Below are 20,523 nucleotides of genomic sequence, written 5' to 3' on the forward strand. Positions count from 1 at the left end.
CAGAGCCAAGGGCATAACAGGGACGCCTGTGCTTGGCGTGCAGGGGAATGTGAAGGAGAAGCAGCCAGCAGCAGTAGCAGGTCTCCTCCCAAGCAGAGGGGCTGAGCAGCAGCTGTGCAAGGTGCCACAAGTTGGGGAGATTCCTGGAGAGAAGGTCGAGAAAGGAGGGCTGGAGGAGTGCAAACAGAAAGAGCACCAGTGTGGGACGAGGGCTGGAGAGGTTCAGGAACGGAAAGGGGTAGCTCTTATGCAGGAGGAATGGAGCACTTGATCTATGATCATCACTGGGATATGAATGGGCTCTGGGCTGACAAATTCAAGAGATTAAGTCTAAAATCTCTCTGGGGTTCTGGGAATTGTTGGGAATGGCAGGGGACAAAGGAATAACAGTGAGAAGTAAGGGCCCGAGGACTGTGAGGACAGGGTCTCCTCCAGGGTACCTCTATCCCGAATCAGGCACTTCTGATTACAATTGTTCTGGGGGAAAAGGGATAGACACACGCGCACACACACAGAACCGTTCTGCAAGGCTGCCATAACCACCACTCATAAATCTTTTCTTTTTGCCATCAACTTTCACCCAAAGTTGGTGAGATATCTACATGACACGTAGAAAAGAAAACAAAGCTCAAGAACTCATGGGGATACAGTCAGCTTCTCACAGGCTTCCATCTCCTGATGGTCAATGGAAAGTTCCTGCTTAACAAGCTCCTCTCTCTGTTGCAAAACTGACAGTCTGTCCAGAAAAACAGAACATCTGAACAGCATTTAGACTAATTTTGCCATGAAACACCTTCCTTGCATGGGTAATTATGTAAAGAGCCCTACAGGCAGAATTTGGCCTTTCATTACAACAAAAAGCACTTACCCAAGTCCGGATTTCCTCACTTCCCTTTAATGTATAATACCAAAGAGAAATCTAGCTACAAAGCCCACTGTGTGCCACAAATAATCAAAATAAGCATTTTGTCTTTTTTCTTTTTTTTAATTTTAGGAACATGTGATGGTCTGCAGATAGCAGCTCTCATGCAATTCTTTGCCACCAGTTATTACCTCCAAGCTGCTTCAGTTATTTCATATGAAATGGTGGAATGAGCTCCAAAGCCAAAGACTGGAATGGACTGCATTTGACAACATCACAGCCTAGATAATACTAAACAACAGTTTTAGTATTCATTGTGGTAAGAAGTTATTTTGGGAGACACCTGCGTGTTTCAAAGCTATTGCTTAAAGCCAAAAGGCCCAATTCAGTAGGTGCTGAGATTCTTATCTGAGATGCTGATGCGGGTGCATGAGAGGAGTGTTTGGCAGCCTCAGTTCTGATAAAGTCTTGCCCCCTTATTTAGATCAGCAGCAGATGAAATCACTGTCATACAGGAAATACTCCGTGTCTCTTTGGATCAGGCTGGCAGGGGATTTGTAATAAATTCAGAAGAACTTGTGCACTTCTGGAACTGTGCAGAACCAGTTTCATAAGAAGTTACAGAAATCAGACCTTTTGATATCTGGAATGAATATTACAATGCCTAAGCATAAGGAAGAATTAGCTAAAGAGGGAGCATAGCCAGCTATAGCAGTGACTTACCTCTTCATTCCTTTCAGCTAGACAAACCTGGCTTTCTTGCATTCTCCATTGCGCTGGCAGCTGGCACAGATTTTTAATCTCAAAGGTCCTTAACACACTCTCACCCTGCTTAATCAAACCTAACCGGAGTGATGGAACATCAATACAAAGAAGTGGACCCTAGGACACCAGGAAACAGATGTCAGAATGGACACTTCTGCCAAAACTGCCTAATTAAGAAGCATACATTAGCTAAGATTAATGTTCAATTTCACAGAGAACAGCAGAAAGCAAATGCATTGCGTGTAATACAGAAAAAATAATCTTAATGTCATGGGAGTATCAACATTGACTCAATAGTTATTAGACAGCAAAAATACCTCCTGTTTGTAACTGCTTTAGATTTGTCAGGCCTTTAAGAGACAAAAAGCTTTTTATGGACAATAGCGAGGCCCCACAGCTAGTCATCCCGCAACACTGAACTGTTCCTTACCTTAAAAGCAGCCTCAACATGCAGTACAACTGGCTCTGGACAGTGTTCAATTTTACACTGCAGGTTACGGCTGATGCACCCAGGTTTGCTTCTAGTAATTGCCAGTTCAAATTCACAGCATTTATTCATATCTATGAAAGAAAAATTCAGTGTCCTGTCTTACCATTTTGCAAAGAAACCACCTGCTGCAAGCCTGTTACTGTAACTCCTGGAACCAAATTAAGATCCCCTGGGGCTGGGGATCGGGTCTTGCTTTGCAGCTTGCTTTATAGCGCTCTGTGACTTTTCTCTTCCACTCATACCAATTTAAGTATTTCTGCCATTAACCGATGCTTGCAAGTCACAGAAACTTTACCTATGACGCCAGTGTGAGGTTCAACTTCCATGATGTCACAGGAGATTATTTTCTCCCATGTGTACTTGATCAATGATTTGCTGTTATTCCACATCTAAAACAATTAAAATCAACAAGACAATTAATGCACTTTAAACTTTCACAGCAACAAGCCAATTTGCTGAGAGTACCGATGCACTGCAAACTAGGTATTGCAAGTCTCACATCACATACTTTGCAAACTCTGACCATATCCTGTTCACCACTAAACATTATGACCTACTAATATACCTTGAATCTAGCTACAATATACTGTATCTTCGCCTGAATCTTGAAATAAACTGAGCGTGGTAAGAGTGTAAAGGCACAGAACTTCATCTAACCTCTGATTTGAACAGCATTAACCCAGTGCCATCCATTAACTACCATTATTTTCATGTGTTCTCCCTTTCCTTTCTCCTCTGTGATGTAAATCAAGGACAAGAATAAGTAGGATTCACCTGACTGGATTTCGGGTGTCTGCAAAACAGATAAGAGCTCTGCATCTGACCTCATCTCCTAGGAATTGTCTTCTCTGAAAATAAAGCCAATTAGACAGTGCTGGGAGCAATTCCTCTGACCTATTTTAGCCTGTGGGATGAGATGAATCAGCCCCTGGATGCTGCCAACCAGATCTCCAAGGACTCTAAGGAAAGTTTAGAGCAGGTAGCTCAGATGTGGAGATCTATGCTGAAAGCACTATATTTAGTCAGATGAACTCAGTGGCTACCTTCACACTAGTGAAGTTTTCTGAAACTTAAAGAAAATCCATTAACTGTTCTTTTCAAGAACTTTATCATGTTAGAAGCCTTTTAAACTTTTTCTCCATTTTTCAAAAATGTTACAAACCTTCAAAGCTTAAACTTTGAATTCTTGTTTTGAGAGCAGCCTTCTTTTTTACCAAAGGATCTGTTTGTGAGGGAGACGTAAGCTCTTGAAATCTTTGGCCTGCTCTTCAGATCTATTCAGACATTATTTCTTAATCACAGCAAATAACTTTGTTCTCTGACGCACAGTTCTCTCTGAGCACAGTTCAAATTCTTATCTTTTTAAGACTAAAAAAACAATTGGAAACTGCGAGGAATGTCATTATATTATCAGTAAGTGACTTAATTATCTATACCACACATGGAGCTATACTGGATTACTGGACAGTATGAAATGGCTGTCTTAAGTTGAAAAAGAACTTCTAGGAAGAGAAAGCATAAAACAAAATGCTGACTAGCAGTATCTTTAAGAAAAAATGGGAAGACGATTAACTGGGAAATGTCTTCCTATCTGGCTCTTGCTAACAGGCCATTTTTCCCAAGTGAATCTAAGATCAAAACGATCCTGATCTATAGTGAAGAGGATGCTGAGTGAGTGGACAATTGCAGCAGCAGTCTGTCCCATAACGGTCAAACAGAAATTATCAGAACCTGCAGGAAAGAATAAGGTCTAGTAAGATACAGCATATCTGACTTTTGTAGCTCTACTGTGCTTGCCGTAGAGGCATGAACAGCGCCTGTTAGAAAATACTTTAATCATCCACTGACTATTCCTCCCAACTGGAAAACTTTTACACTACAGGAGAGACAAAGTGCTAAGCAACAGGTTAGCGACCCAGAAAAACATTTAGAAGGGTAAAACTATGTGATATCAAACTTGAGAGATGAAAAAAGAACTAAGCCTGCTGCCTGGAGCGTAGGGCTACAGAGACTTGCTAGGGGATTTCAGTACAGACCCTCCTGGAGTCACAGCCTCCTTTGAAAATATTTAAGAAAAACTAAAATAACATGGATTGTCTAATAACACCTATGACATCTAGTGACACAAAGCACATGATAATAATGAAGCCAAAAGCAAACAAACCTTAAATGTTTTTCTGACATTTACACCAATAAAGTTTTCTCCAGCGATGATAATGGCGTATGGTTCCAGAAGAAGATGAAATGGTTCTGTTGATCCTTTAACTTCTATTTCCAATGCTATTACATCCTCTGCTTTGTATTCTGGGATGTTTTGAAGCATCCCCTCTTTTACTAAACTTTGGGAGGAAATACAGTAGAATTATTAAGCATCTTAAACTGGTGTTTAAACTGGATCCATCTTTTAATTGCCAGATCAAAACAGAAAATCGTCAGAAGTTTCTCAACTACAGACTGCCCACGTGCAGTTAGCTCAGGCTGGGGACAATTAAAATCTGGAAAAATTACAGTATTTCTTTAATGTACTCTAGTCGTCCCAGTCTGTTCACGAACAAGTATGTAGACAAGTCATAGACTGCTGTGAGAAACAGTAATAACAGGAAAACCTGCTGGAAATCTCAGCAGAAAGCTGGGAAATGAACAGACAAAATGACAGTATTCTCTTTTTCCAAGAGAGGTGCAGCCCTAGCAAGGGCACGTGTTCAGACAGGAAGATCACAGAGACGCCCTCTGTACCACCATTAGTTGTGCAGATAAAATCCTTTATAATTGTCAGTCCATCATCACCAGAAGGATGAAGAATGCCACTAACTTAATGTAATAGCATAGCTAAAATGTGGCTACACATCTTACTACGAAATACTCTTTCTCAGCTTACCAAGGTGATTCTGGGATGTCCTTCAGTACCATCTGAATCACACTGTGATAATTCTTCAGCTACACACACAAAGGAGAGGATTTTAATGTCAAGTAATCAGTTATGTTGTGCATTAAAAAAAGATGAAAAAGTAGCTTACATTTAAAGGATGAACGATCATCATCGGAGTACTAAGCTCTGATAAACAATATTCAAACTTTAGAGTTACTAAAAGAAAACATGTTTGACTGCAAAATATCCAGCCAGATTCTGATCTCATGGTGTATGGTTCCAAGAAAAATACTCATTTTTGACATGCTTGTTATTATTTCCCTAGTATATTGCATACTACACACAAGCATCTGCAAAGGCTCCCCAAATTAAGATCAGTACTGCTGTACTAATTTAAAGTTTCTTCTAACCACTCCAGGATATTTAGCTTAATTCACTATCAATCTGATTTTGAGTAAGAAACTTTACTTTCCTGTCATGGGAAAAGAGGATTCCTTCTATATTCTAATGGGGAAAAAAAAAAGGAAACACAGAAGCAGGCCTTAAATTTGAAGGGCTTTGCAAAAGATTAATTTGTTTGTAGAGAGATATTAATTTAAGTGTATATGTTAATTCAATATATTTTTGTTAACAAATTAAAATCTTTAAAACATCATTAATATATTTTTCTATTAACGAATTAAAATATTTTAAAAACCCAGTTAGTTTCTCTTCCATACTTGTTTGAGGTATTCCCATATCTGTCAATCACCACAGCATGGGATATTCCCACTCTTGGGCTTACTTTGGATCGAGTTTCTTTAAATACAGTGAGCTCATGCTTCTTATTCACACGGACAGCAGAACAGAAACTAAGACAACAGTCACTGCTACAGCTGCATTCAAACATCGTTGCACCCCTCTTTACCCACAGCTGCATACCATCGTTTCTCTGCCAAGGGCTACTACTACCCCCTTAATTTATCACACAGCTGTTCATAGGACCCATTTCAGCCCAAAAAAGCTACAGTTGGAAACAGTTTAAATAATCACTCTTTGCTAACCAGACTTGTTTAGGCTGGAGCAAGTATGGAGCAAAGCAGCTCACTCCGCAGATGGGAAGGGTCAGGAGATTGTGGAGGAGCTCGTAATGCAAGAGTGGTAACTTTACCAGCCAGCACAGCTGCAGCTATGAGGATGTGTCCACAGTTTCACTGTAAAATTAATCGTGTCCAATCAGTACCAAAAATGACATGAGATCAGAAACTGTCTCATATTTTGCAGTCAAAACATGTTTTCTTTTAGTAACTTTCTACATTTTGAACACTGTTTATCACAGCATAGTACCAGCTAATTAAATTTAATTCAGAAAGCTGCACAGCAAGGACTTTATGACTTGCATAAAAATACACAGCTGGAGTTTGTAGATAGGAAAGAATCACAAGCCGTACCTCCTGTGGAGTGTAAGTGAGAATAAACTCATGATCAGCTTCGGGAAGCAAAACTCCCTGCTCAGGATTTAGGGAGAAGGCTGACTCTGTGTCTCGATTGTATTTGAGCTTCATAAAGTCTGCAGTTTCTTCTGGTATTAATGGTTTCAGATTAGGCTTCATTATCTGCCAGTAGAAAGGAAGTTCTATGTGGCTGCAAAGACATCAAGAAACAACAAAAAGCTATGATTAAAAAAATCAGATATTTTTGAGTAAAATATTGGGAGAAGATTTTCAGTTCCTTTTTCCATGTAGGGAATTTTTCTCCTTAAAAATTACAGGGGTTAGACTTACTAGTCTTTGTGAGCTACAAAGCTGATGAGGCAGCATAGAGTCAGAGTATACAAATTGTACAAAGAACATGCTAATATATGGAAGTAAATTATATAAATGAGCAAGATATGTTAACGCTTTCTTGCCTTATTTAACTTGTCATGTAATGCAACTTTTAGAAAACTCTGTAATTCTTCTTTCAAGAAGCTGAGATCAACAGGACAATTACTGCTGATATCAGTATGTTTGCACTGGACCACTGCTGACGATCTACATAACAGTCTGAATTTAATCCAAGTGCAAGCTGTGGTATTTAACATACCAAGAAACACAGGGGCTCCAGCTAAGATGATAGCAAAGGCTCTGCAATATTCATTGTAATCCAGAAAAGGTTGCTTCAGCCGAAGTGTGTTTCATGGAATGTGTTCGTGGGTTTTAAAACCTTGCTCATACTGACCTCAAAAACTTTGCCTTCCTAAGGATAGGAAGGACACTGGAATTTGAAAGTGAGTATCAGTGACATAAAACCCAACATGTACAATTTCTCGTATCACTTTCTATAGCAGTAGAAAGTTTTCTCTTTCCTGCTTCTGTGGCGTTCAGTCTCAGCCTGTCCAGCTTTGTTTCATACCAATGCTGACAGCAGATGTGCAGGGACTGCTGTCATGATTATAACACAGAGAAAACATGGAAACTGGCAGAGTCACATCCTTCGTCAGTTTACAGTGTCCAGTTCACTGAATCACAGTTTCTATACCCAAACAGCGTTCTGTTCTGGTATTATGCATGTGTGGTTTCCAGGCCCCCCCAAAAATGTCCAGAAACTCACTGTAGCAAGTAGCAATTTACATGAATATATCTAAAACCAGCACTGACCTCCTCACCGCTTTGATGGTCTGCAGCCTCTAACTACTGCAGTCGTGCACATTAGTGTACTTCTATCATTGTCCGACTGATTTTCACCAAAATCGGGATTCCACTATGTTCAGTACAATGTAATTGCACATAGGGACATATTCCTTGACTTACACAGAGTTTATATTTAAATCTATTAGGACTCAATAATAGGAATAATTGGGAAGTTTTAATATGAGCTAGTTACATCGGGCTCCCATTTTAATTAGTGGAGATCCAGTGGAGTCCAGGATGCGTTGTGTCTTGTTCTATGGGAGATATCTACAGGCAGAATGGCATCCTTAAAAGCATATATTTCCCTGCACTATGAAAGGAAAAGAGTATAGGGTGCTTAGTGCAGTTGCCCAAGTATACACTGTAGACATGTAAAGTTAGATAAATCCCATCTGGATGACCCTGTTAAACCTGCAACCATTCATATTTATAAATCTTTTTCTCTATACTGAGGCAAATATATTGACCTTGGCAGTGTATGAACCAAGTGGTCTGGCTAATGGTTGCCATAATGTTTGATCTATACATAATGTTCCTGCTCTTACAAGTATATCCTCGAACCTTAATTCCTAAAGAATGGAGCAAAAAGAAGCAAAGCTTCTGCACAAAGTTTATCAAGTGCATGAAGGTTTCTCCAGCTTGAGCGAGGATGGTATCACAAATGAGATCCTGACCAGTACGTTCAGACTGCAGAGCATTACTCTCTTAATAGTAGCTACGTACGTAGAGTTTCTTATAACCAATTTCTTCTCCTCGGTGATGTGTGGGTTTTGGGGGTCAAATCGTATGAGATGCTGTGCTGTTACATCAGTAACTTCACCGGGTTCAGGTTTGCTTTCTCCACCCGTGACGAACAAAAGCTCCAGAGCTATCAGCTCTCCAACCCCTTGAAGAAATAAGTAGGTATTACTGTTTACCATCTGGCTATTAACATTGTTCATATTACTCATTAACAGCAAATGCCAGCAATGGCCATTACTGATTATATCTGATGTTTCCTCAAGTTTCAGAACTCCAATGTGTTAATTGTACAATATTTTCCTGATGTTCTTTGTTCATCAACATATATCAACAGAGATCTTCTCTTCACGAATTTAAGAGATTTGGATTTCATGGCCACAACCTCAGCTCACTTACATCAGCATCGTTTCACTGAGCGGAGCAGAATGTTTGCAATGGTTGATAACGTGGCTCCCAGATGTTTTGAGTAGTATATTAAAATAAAAATAAGCAGCAAATGCACTATTAAAATTTTCCAAAGGAAATACCTGTAATGAAGTGATTAAATAGACTGCAAGTCAAGCCTAATGTTATAGCACTCACAAATACATTACGGGACAAGCACTAACACCTACAAGAATTTCAACTGGTTTCATGAGCTAATCCAAAGACTGTCTGTCTCGCATGAATACCCTAATCCAAGATGTGCCCCAAATTTGCTTCACACCCAAATGTATTTCTGCCCTGTTAAAGCTGATGGTTTAGAGTTTGTCATGTTACCTTATTGATACAAAAGCCTAAGAAATGAATTGCACCTGACTACAGGTGTTCTTTTCTGCTGCTTGACGACATTTTACATTTGGAGTTTTGGCTACAGTGGGTTAAGAGCTGAGTGCTTTCTGAATCCCCTGTATTTCATGCACTATGGGATGGGGTAGTAATAATAATAATAGTAATAAAAATGCTTAGCATTTAACACTATCAGGGGACAAAGTATTTGCTTAATCCAATGACATAAAATCTTACTGTTACTTCAAGCCATCAACCACCGCTCACATTATTTGAATATCTACAGCATTAGAAACGTGACCTCTGAAAGGCGTTGGAAACAAACCTGTGACTGTAACATCATTGACTTGGCAATTGTCACAAACAATGGTGTATGTTTGCTGTGAGACTTCTGGAAAAGAAGGGAAAAACACCACCTGAAAGAGAGAAGTGGAATAGCAATGTCTGATTTCTCTCCAGGAAGTAATGAACCTCAATTCGTAACTGTTCACTAAAGGACAGTTCTAGTGATTAGTAATTAAATCTTACACTTGCAAGAAACAGACAGTGTCACATTCCCTTAATACAGACCAGAAAGAAATAGGAGTTTTCTGGGCCATTAAACTTACATGTGTGTATCTGGATGGTCACCAGAGGCTGCCTTTATAGTCACTGGAGATGTGGGCAGTCTACTGGGCTAGTTGTATGAATCGCACCCTCGGAATCGACTCTGCCCTCAGTCACTGACTGAACAACACCACCGCTGCCTGTCAAGCTACAACAGTGTGACCAGGGCAGCTGCTGTGTGCCTTTCCTGAGCTCCACCTCCACAAAAATCGTTCAGGGGCCAAAACCTTTGGCTGTGTAATGTGCACCATGGTTATTCTACCTCTTCTCTACTACCGCCTGCAAACCCAACCCATGCTAAATCCATCTCCTCTTTCTCTCCCACATTTGCTTGGCCCTGCTGAAGCAATGCACTCGGGGAGACATAAAGGAGGAGAAATATTTCACCTGCCTGACTCATTCCTCTTATCATCAACAGCCAGGAGATACTGGAGAAAGGATGGGCTGGAGGCTAGCCGTACTCTCCATATCTATAATAAAATGTGGCCCACATCAGAAAAAGCAGTGGTGGCAAGCAGTAACGCACACCTACTGCAGGATCTTTTTCAGGAAAGAGCACAGCATAAGTGAAGGATTTGTACCTGCTGCTCTACACTGAAAGATTTTTTTTTCCCCTAATGTCCTTTTTTTCCAAGGAAGCTCGGAAAGGAGAAGTCTCTTGGACTTGACACCCCAGCTGGAGTGAAATAAGGACTCCTGTGTTCTCAGATTCCTGTTTTCTCTGACAGGATTCTTTGTGTGGGGAGAATCTGACTGGTCTCTGAGTGGCTAAGTGAGACCTGAAAGTTGCAATGACAGACCCTCCAGTAAGACTCACAATTGCAATTCTTCCAGCATAATTGCACAAAAGGATTTGAGCATTTTTGCTCACACAAACCCAAATTCGCAAGGCCAGCCAAGATCTTCTAAAATAATCTTGTTTGCTAATGTATTTGGTAAAGTACAAATACTTTCTATAGCAGTTGGTACTAACCTCTACTGTTGTACTCTGCCCTGGAGCTAGCTCAAAAACAGCAGGATGGATCCCAAAAGGATCTTGTATCACAAAGCCAACAGTGGCAACAGCCTAAATTGTTAAAAAAAAAAAAAAAAAAAAAAAAAAAGATTAATAAATTAAATTGATCAGGTTGTTGTTTTTAAAATAGAGGGTTACCTAAACCAGGCAGTATACTACATAACTGTTCTACCTCTCACTGTAATTTTTTTTCACACACCTCAAAAGTATGTAGCTCATGTATATGGCTTAATTAGAAGAAATGCTCCATGCTTTATAATTACCTTGGTGAAAGAAGGAGGGAAAGTGTTGTCTCCAAAGACAAACGATAGTGTCAGGAGCCATAATACGCGTGTTCACAGAAGAACAGCTATGCCTGAGCATAGGAGCTCTGTCTGTTTCTCCATGCTTATAACTCACTTTGAGTTGGAACTGTAAAGCGTTTCAGGAGGGACCACCTGGCACATCAGCCTTTTCTCCAGCAGATAAAATGCCAATCTACCAATCACATCGTATCTTCTTTGTCCGTATCACTTAGACCCTGTTTTGTGATGGAAAGCTAAAGACAGCAATACTGGAGTGGACTGCTAGGGTCTACAGGTGCAGCAAGGTCAGTAAGTGATATCTTTGGTGGGGAGGAAATTAGCTCAAGCAATGCTAGAACTGATTGCATTTCTATTTGCTTTAAGGATAAGATTAAGGTTCAAGCCAGTTGTCCTTTCCCTGATGTTTGCCTAGGTTTACCTCACCACTGAGCAAGACAACTTCTTCCAGAGGCAAGCCAGAGCACAAGCAGGAGGTACGGACATTGAGGGAGACTGGGCTCGAGGATAAATGTGAATCCCTGAGGGAACGGAACAATACAGATGTCCCCAGCAAGGCCTTACAACTTCTGTGCTCATATACCATGACTACATCAAAGGCCTTCACGTCAGGGCATCTATACCATACCCTGTCCAGTATTCCCCTTCTAATCACTCACCCTGAAATTAGGAGGTGGCCAGGCTTTCTTTGGCATTATACAGAACTCCCCAGTGCGAAATCCCTCATTTCTGCACAAAATCATCATCACTTTTATTCCTCCAACAAGACAGGAACCACAGTCTATAATGTGAGGCACTGCAATGAGTAACACAGAAAATCAGACTACACAGACAGTGAAGGCTAGCAGCTGGCAAAGCCAGTTCTTAAATAACTCGTTAAAGACAACATTATTGCACATGAATAAGCTAGGTGCTGCAATCCTAAAAAGCCTTAAATTCTTTCCATTTGAAATTTACACAGTATGAGGTCCATATTTCTACATTCATCTTACATTTGAATGCTGCTTCCTATTTAAAGACTCCATTGAATGAGGACAAAAAGTAAGATGACTTTTTAAAAAGCTCAGTATAACAGGAAAGGTGAATTTACAAAAAATCAAAGCAAGTTTCTGCAAAAGTAATCCTGGTTGTTACAGTTGACGCTAGATATCTGAAAGGTGAATCCTGCAGATATGTCATATCTATATATAATTAATGTAACATTCCATGAATATTAATTAATAGCATCAAATATTTGTAACTAAATCATAATTCCTTAATATTTAGGATTGGTAATTACAGTTAGTAGTTCAGGAATCAACAAGACACAAACCTCAAAAAGTGGCTCCTGCTCACTCCTCTAATACAGTGAAAAAACTGAGCTTGATATGGCAAGCAAAAATAATTGAGGAAAAATTTGACAGGATTACATTTTAATAACTAATAAATCTATTATGAGTGAAAATGAGATAGAAATCAAAATGTAGAAAAAGCACTGCCAAGTTTCTCCACATTTGTTTTGTGACATAAAATTGCAGACAGTAAAATAAAAAAAAAATCAACAAATCCATTTAACTTTAGAGAAAATTAAGAATTGGGCATTACTGACATGTTAACACTGGAGGTGTTCTTTTAGCTTGGATCGGGATCAGAAGAGGTTCTGATACTTGAGTCTCCACTAATATACAATCTTCATAATCTCCTAGATATTCAGGAATAAATTGGACCATATACTGGCATGTCATCCCAGGAGCAATCATTCCTCCCTTTCCTGGAAATTTTCCTTAGAAAAAAAAGTGCAGGGAATTAAAAAAATTAAAACCTGCCAAAGTTGGTATATGTATTTATGATCACATCTCCCTCTGGAAAGGTGCCTGTAAACTCTCCCCATTTATTGCCTGAGTCAAGCTGATAAAAATGAAGGACCACAAAAGGCCTGCCAGTGTAATCTCTGTATGTGCGTTATCTTCCACTGAACTCAAAGAATTTTTTGTTTGAAATATGCTTCTCGTAACTACAGAAAACAGAGTGAGGTGAAACCTAGAGACGTTACCCAGTTTTCCTCTGCCACAAGACAAGACGGTTGACATGGGGGAATCTAACTTCTAAATATTCCTCCAATGCCGTGACTGAAATACCACAATCTCCTTAGGCAATCTATGCCAGTTCCTGGCTATCCTACTATAGGAAAGATGTTTTTCTTACCTTTCCTCTAACCTAATCTTCCTTGCGGCAATTGAAGGTTGCTATTTCTTGCCCTCTCCCCCTACTGATTTCAATGGACACTACGTCTGTTCCTAGATAAATTTTGGATAAGACTCAATCTAGGTACTCCATGGATATATTTCAATCTAACTTCAAACATTTTAATGTTAGTTAGTCTTCTTTAATTCCTCATTAGACTATTTGAATCTGCTTATGACTTGCATGTGAATGGCCCTAGAGACATAAGACAACCTTCAGTCTCCAAAGAACTGAGCAGATTATTGTCCTACCCCAAGCACTATGGATAGCAGAACCAAACATAATGTCGCTGAAAAATCTTTGCTCAAGCAGGTAAATTAGATCTCTTACATGTTAACATCTTAAAGGCAGTAAAAATAACCCTTACCTGGCCCAATGGCAAATGCTGAAGTAGAGGGGGGGATAAGTCTTACACGATGACATGTTGAAGTGATGTTCTGCAGCTCTATAGTCATCTTCATTTAAAAAGAAAATACAATACTCCATTGTATTTATCATCACTCATCATAATGGTTGCATTTCCCTAGTACTCTGCTAGTAGTAGCTAATTCATCATCACAACCGGCCTAAAAATCTAGGTTTATTCAATAAAGTCTGAGTCAGATACTACCAAAACCAAGCAGAGACTGAAATGGGTCCCTTTTAGCTTTCACTGGTTAGTGTGTCAGTGGCATGTGTGAAAGAGTATCTTGAAGGAAGCTAAAGGGTCATTCATTCACTATAAAGAAGAAACTCAGAGTTTTGTTAAACTGCAGAAAGCCAAAAGATCGGGTGAAATATGTAGATCATGGCAGGACATAATGCTTCTCAGTGGTAGAACTAACTCTCTACAAAGAAGTAAGTCCTCACCTCATAAACGTGGCCAACTTCATAATCAGAAAACAAAACAGTAGGTGGATTGGCAAGAAACACAGGAACAAATGAAGTATCACTGAAAGATAAAAAAAAGGAGACCTTATCTTACTGCCTAGTTCTTTAAATACTGACAAAATCAGAAACTGCAAAATGTATTCCTTAGCAAAACCGAAATGTCATACAGACATACTTTGTTTCCTAAGAGACTATACAGACATTTAGCTCAAAATATCTACGTGTTAATCCACAGTAATTCTATAGCGGAGCTCTCTCTGTGCTCCAACTCAGAATCAAGAAACTGTATATACTGCATACCCTTTATTATCTTCTGCTTTTCTTCTGGCTATGGTTTGTTCCACTTTTTCTTGAGAAATGACAAGAGATTTGCCTCCTTGAAGAGCATTTGGTGGGAAAAAGCGGGGGTTCTTCAAGTAATTCTGTCTTTTCTCAAGTTCGGCAAGGTAAGCACACTCACTTTCTCTCTCTGCTTTGCACTTACTATCTTTCCAGGCTAGCTTCTGTGAGGCATTAGTTTTCTTTGAAAAACAAAGAGATCATGGTGCAAAAAATTAAACACGGCAATTTTGATGATGAAAAAGGTATCTGTACATGTCTAATTAAAGCTATACAGAATGAAAAATTCATATAGAGATATTGTCTTTCTCTTAACAGATGAAATAAAATCAGTACTGGAGCCAAATCAACAATGATTTGATATTTACCCTTTAAATATAAAATAAATCTGTAAAATGTACCTTACTTGTCTTTTTAGTCTGGTGGCTAGAGTCTGGAGTTGAAGGCAGAGTTAATGTGCATAAAGACACATTTGGCAGATTACCAGGTATTTTCTGTAGGTGTGCAATCCCTGCAGGCATCTGGTCCTGCGAGCCTGAAGAAACATGCTGATTAAAACTAAATGTCTCTCTGATGTAGCCAGGTTCTGATTTTCCTGCAATTCAAAGAAAAATATAATTCTATAAGAGAAAAGCATCAATTATAAGCATTTATTCTATGCACAGGTATATGAATTTATTTTAGTCTTGTTGATGGTAAAAATACACTTCAAATCCTCTAGAATTCATTTATATTTACAGTTTATTTTGCACAAATGAAGCATAGTGCTTTAATACGAAAGATTTTCGAAATACTAATTAAACAAGCTATACACAAAGAAAGCTATATTACTCTCAGAAAGCTATGTTAATCTTACCAGTGAGTGCGACTTAGAATGTCCTGTTCAGTTTACAAAAAGATCTATATGATGGACTTATGACAGTCAGAAAATTGACATAAACAGGACGTACCATCTAGTCCCATGTTCCTGTAGTTAGACCACAAAATTGCCACCTCAGAGGAAACTCTGAGATGTTAGATTTTTGGCTTTGTTTGGAATTACAATGGGAAAAAAAAATGGAATCTTGGAATTTGTGACTACATTGATTACTCTGAAATGTTTGTTTTGACTTGACTGGAAAATTTCATTTTAATGATACTAAAACCTTTCACATTCTCTCATCCATGAGTAAAAGAAGTAAAGAAGTCTTGACGTTGCCCAAAAGATTTTTCTTACTCATCTTCATTTATAAATTAAACTGATACATCTCCAGAACTGGAAAATTTTAAGCCCAAAATAAAGAATACAATTTTATTTCACTGAAAATAGTTTTTACTTTAATGTAACCACTTCCCTTCTCTGTATACAAGATGTAGTCGCAGCTTTGTGCTAATGAAATTGAATAGAGGCAGAGCAGCCACAATTAATGTAATTTTTGTGTCAGATGGAAGGAACTGTACACAAACGTGCAACCACCATTAAATTTCACATTTAAGCACATTTAAACTCAATAATTTTTAATTTATCAATTTTATTTTGACAATGACCCTTTAGGGGAATTTTATGCTTGTAATACTAGAGTCCCTTCTGCTTTGGTAGAAAACTATAAAAATATACTCAGATCTGCTACATCCTCCAATGCTTCAATTCTTATAGAGTGTTCTACAAAGTCTAAATTATTCTCTGCTTTAAAAGTTACCTTTCGGTGCTCTAGTAACAGGTAATTTATCAGTGATATAATCATCAGGGCAGGTTAAATGATTTTTTCTGAGAAGTTCATTATCCACTATCCACCGAAAAGAAGATGCCACTGCAACAGGAAAACAAACAAACAAACAAACCCATAAAAAAAAATGCAAAAGCTTAGCCCCTTAAGATACACTGTTTTGATCAATCCAGAGTAATGTTGTCTTTATAACTCATCACTATCAGAAAATAATTTTGGACAGAGAAACAGTCTGATATTTTAATCCCAAGACTTGGACATGTATCTCCACGATTCTAAATTCAGTTCAAACCCAGCTATGCAGCCATTGGAGAAACATTTAATTTCTGTTCGTTGCTGCTATATATCAAGGTGTGTATGCTTGTAATAAAGTGAGGTGGTAAGCCATTTATTGCAAATTTAATACCTTGAAAATGACCCAGTTGTTCAGTTTCTTACAGTGTTAAACAGATGTTACTCTGCTTGAATCTCTGCACAAAATCCTTCAAAGTTGCTCCACTGATGCAAAGCCAAACTAAAAGCTCACTGAGTCTAGTGTCAGTCCTACCAGTGATTCAGACAAACGTTGCGTTGATCTCCAGGTACCATAAGCATGTACTTGGGAGAGACAGTATTTCCAGAATCCTCACCTGGTGGTAATACCATTTTGTGGAAATCTTCCCCCGCATCTGCCTTCAGCACGTTTAGGGCCCTTTCTTCTTCAGCTTTTGCTCGATCCTGGGCCTGAATGATGTTCTTTTCTACTATGTCAGCTTCTGTCAATCGGCACTCATATTCAGCAACAAGCTGTCACATGTATGGGTGAATGTAGAGAAATGAGTCTGATTTGAGCTGTCACAAATTATTAAAGATCTTGTTGCAGATAAATGTTTTCTATTTGCCTTTGAGAGGTAAACAGAGATAGACTGGTAAAACATCATTACTTTACAAGCATAAACACCGTCATTCCTATCATTTAACTTGTGCTGGGTAAGAAGCACTACCCAAGAAAAATGTGTCAAAGATGAGGAGACTCTCTCAGAACAAGAGAAGGTCTTTTACCTTCTGTGGGACAGTAGCAAGTGCACTGCCTTTTGCCTAGAAGTGTAGGATTAAATTTAAAGTGAATGCTCCCTCCTAGTGACTAGGAAGGTTTCTATAACTCCAAAATATCCCAGCAGTGAAATTTCACTTCTTCCGATATATTTTGGGTCACTCTGCCCAGTATGGTAAGTGCTTTACAAGCACAACTCAAAAAGAAAAAATCCTGCCTCAAAGAGGTATCAATGTAAGTTAAAGAGAGAATATAGCAGAGGCACAGCGGCATACAAGAGCAACACCAAGAGAAACTGATAGATATTGGTCTCAGGAGCATCTGTAGCCTACCTGAGCTTTCTGCAGAACTTTTCTGTAACAACGTTTAATCTTTTGGCTCATTTAATAGAATTAAATAATTCATTTAATAGAATTAAAGAATTCCATTTCATTTTTTAAATAGAAAGGGTAGGATGCATCACAGCTACAATGAGATGCTTCCTCCTGTCCTGCTCATTCTGGGATCCCTCCACTGTTACTGGAACCCAGGATATGATCCCACCCCATGCGAAAATTGCTACCTAAAATGGATCAGGTGGATTGTGCCCTAAAAGTGCCTGGTTTGGTGGGTTTTTTTTCCTTTTTCTGATGATACAGAGAGCCCTGGGTGACTAGTTCAGCTGTAACATACATGTTACAGACATGTACTCTCAGTGGAAATGAACCTTATCCAAGCAGAAGTACTCCCATTTATTACTCAGATCATACTGTACCCACCAATATACTCATAAATGATTCAAAAGAAATACAAAACTTCAGATTTTTCATGTCTGATAACCTTTGAAGAGGGTATGATGACACAAAATGGAAAAAATACCTGTTGCTCAAGTCATCCAGCAATAGCCTCTACTTTTATACACTGACAATAAATATCAGAGCAACGATTAATACAAGTATTTTGCATTTCTACTGTTGATTTCATCCAAGAATTCCAAACAGCCTTGCAAATGCTAACGGATTACGCGTCATAGCACACCATTAAGGTAAGCACATCTAAATAATATTTGCAGCATCTGGTTTCAAAATGCAGCACATGAGAATACTTTATTGCAAGATAGGAAGTGTAGCACACTGACCAGCAGTTACATGGAGAAGTTGTCAGCCAGTAGAATAGGCATTTAAAGGGCTACTGGTTTTACTGGTTTTACTCTGTGTCTGAAAAGCCGTCCAGAGCTGAGAATATCATGAAGGAGCATGTGGTAAATATTAATTTGTATGAAAGGTTCTGTGGCAAACTGTGCTCAAGTAAATTTCCATTAAAATGTCAGTTCTGGGATCCCCCCCGACTTTTTTATTTTATTTTACAGAAGATGTAGAAATTACGAAGTAGCAATGGAAGCTGAACAGAGCTCCAAACTCTGACTTGGTTTCAACTTGTACCTTCTGTAGCTCCTCCGTAAAGGCTTCGTGATAAACACTGTCTCCTCCTCGGGACTTGATCCAATTTCTCTCCATGTCCACCCCGATAACATCTCCCGTGTACAGGTCCTCAAAGGCGCTAGCGAGCAAGTGGGAGATGTCCTGAGGACAGAAAATGAGGATATTGGTGTTTACGGCCTGAGACAGGATCAGAGGAGATCCCAGGGTGCGTGCAAATGGCGGGAATTAGCAAACTGAGGAGGAAAAGTGGGGAAAAAGGGCTGGGGATGGCACCTGGGAAGGACCCCAAAAGGGGAAACACGGTGTGTGCGTATGTGAACAGTGAGGTGTGGAGGCGGGTAGGCAAGTACGTGCGTGTGTGGGTGTACACAGGGTTGTGCACGCACATAGACCGTGTGTCTGTGCGGGCTGGCTGGCTGTGCAGGCGATGGTGGTGGACACAGTTCTCTGTGTGCACGCAGCGTGTGCCACGGTTTATGCAGGGGTGTGCATGTACGGGGCTATGTGAGTGGTGTGTGTGTGACGGAGAGAGGTACAAGCACTGTGCAGGGTGTGGGGGGGTGTGTATGTGTGTCTGTGTGCAGGGCGGTGGGTGTGTGTGTGTGGGGTGTATGCAGGGGTGTGCATGTGAGGCCGTGTGTATGTGTGTGCAGGGTGTGGGGGTGTGTGTACGGTTGTGTACAGGGGTGCGAGGCTGTGTGCAGGGGTGTGTGGAGGCGTGTGTGTATGTGCGTGTGAGGCTGTGTGTGTGTGTGTGCGTAGAGCTGTGTACAGCAGTGCAACGCTGTGTGCAGGGGTGTGTGTCTATGTGTGTGTGAGGCTGTGTGTATGTATGTGTGTACGGCTGTGTACAGGGGTGTGAGGCTGTGTGCAGGGGTGTGTGGACGTGTGTGTTTATGTGTGTGTAAGGCTGTGTGGCCAGGGGGTGTGAGGGTGTGTGTGTAGGAGTGTGCGTGTGGTGTGTGTGAGGCTGTTTGCAGGGGGGGTGTGTGTGTCGGGGGGGTGTGTGTGGTGTGTCTCAGGCTGTTTGCAGGGGTGTGTGTCTGTGGGTGTGTGTGAGGCTGTGTGCCAGGGGGCTGGGTATGTGTGGGCGTGTGTGCTGTGTCTCGGGCTGTGTGCCGGGGTGTGTGTGTGTGTGTGTGTGCGTGGGGGGTGGTGGTGGTGTGTCTCAGGCTGTTTGCGGGGGGTGTGTGCGTGTGAGGCTGTGTGCCGTGGGGTGTGCGTGTGGTGTGCGTGAGGCGGTGTGCCGGGGTGTGCGTAGGGGCGTGTGTGTGAGGTTGTTTGCGGTGTTTGTGTCTGTGTGTGAGGCTGTTTGCGAGGTGTGTGTGTGCCCGACCGGCCCAGCCCCGCTGAGTTACCTGCGTGCCGGGGCAGAGGCTGCGCTCAGCCATGGCGAGCCCGGCGCTAGGGTCTCCGGGCCGGCCCCGACCCCTCAGCCTCCCGCCGCTCCCTCCGCCTCCCTCCAGCCGCGCCGCCGTTGCTGAGCGACCGGGAAGGGCCAGGCGCCGGGCGGGGGAGCCGGCCCGGGGCGGAGTGGAGGCAGCCGGGGGCCGAGCTCCGTCCGAGGCCACCCCGGAGCGGCATAGCGGGGGGCAGCCCCCCGTTCCCCTTCCCGGCTTCCTCACCCCTCGCACAACCCCGGGCCGCCTTCCCGCCGCCATACGCCTGTACCAGCGCTCTAGGAGGGCTGAGGGCGGCACCCCGTGCCTCTGTGAGGCTCGTTTTCTGCCCTGCTTCTGTCAAAATAGGTACTTTTTGTGCTCTGTTAAAGCAGAAGAGCTGTATGAATTAATAAGAAACGAAATAAAATCTTGATTTGAAACTTTTGAGGGGATTTGGGTTTTCCAGGCGGCCTGGCTTGC

The 20,523-nt window shown here is 40.9% G+C and overlaps 1 protein-coding gene across 1 annotated transcript in view; it reads right to left on the reverse strand.

The window, feature by feature from the left end:
• Nucleotides 1-20,052, reverse strand: part of DLEC1 (DLEC1 cilia and flagella associated protein) — a 41,926-nt gene extending 21,874 nt beyond the window's left edge. The window contains exons 1-19 of the mRNA XM_087751564.1: nt 20,020-20,052; nt 18,662-18,802; nt 16,837-16,993; nt 16,181-16,291; nt 14,903-14,934; nt 14,463-14,683; nt 14,142-14,223; nt 13,660-13,747; nt 12,658-12,831; nt 11,729-11,865; nt 10,726-10,818; nt 9,472-9,562; nt 8,361-8,523; nt 6,417-6,609; nt 4,996-5,054; nt 4,282-4,456; nt 2,413-2,506; nt 2,058-2,188; nt 1,586-1,744 (exon numbers count right to left, since the gene is read on the reverse strand). Coding sequence (XP_087607690.1) covers nt 1,586-1,744; nt 2,058-2,188; nt 2,413-2,506; nt 4,282-4,456; nt 4,996-5,054; nt 6,417-6,609; nt 8,361-8,523; nt 9,472-9,562; nt 10,726-10,818; nt 11,729-11,865; nt 12,658-12,831; nt 13,660-13,747; nt 14,142-14,223; nt 14,463-14,683; nt 14,903-14,934; nt 16,181-16,291; nt 16,837-16,993; nt 18,662-18,802; nt 20,020-20,052 — 2,334 coding nt within the window. The remainder of the gene's footprint in view (nt 1-1,585; nt 1,745-2,057; nt 2,189-2,412; nt 2,507-4,281; nt 4,457-4,995; nt 5,055-6,416; nt 6,610-8,360; nt 8,524-9,471; nt 9,563-10,725; nt 10,819-11,728; nt 11,866-12,657; nt 12,832-13,659; nt 13,748-14,141; nt 14,224-14,462; nt 14,684-14,902; nt 14,935-16,180; nt 16,292-16,836; nt 16,994-18,661; nt 18,803-20,019) is intronic.
• Between the last annotated feature and the right edge of the window lie 471 nt (nt 20,053-20,523).

Source organism: Nipponia nippon, unplaced genomic scaffold (genome assembly GCF_047370975.1).
Source record: "Nipponia nippon isolate SJK-2023a ecotype South Korea unplaced genomic scaffold, ASM4737097v1 scaffold_1, whole genome shotgun sequence".
NCBI classification, from domain to species: Eukaryota; Metazoa; Chordata; class Aves; order Pelecaniformes; family Threskiornithidae; genus Nipponia; species Nipponia nippon.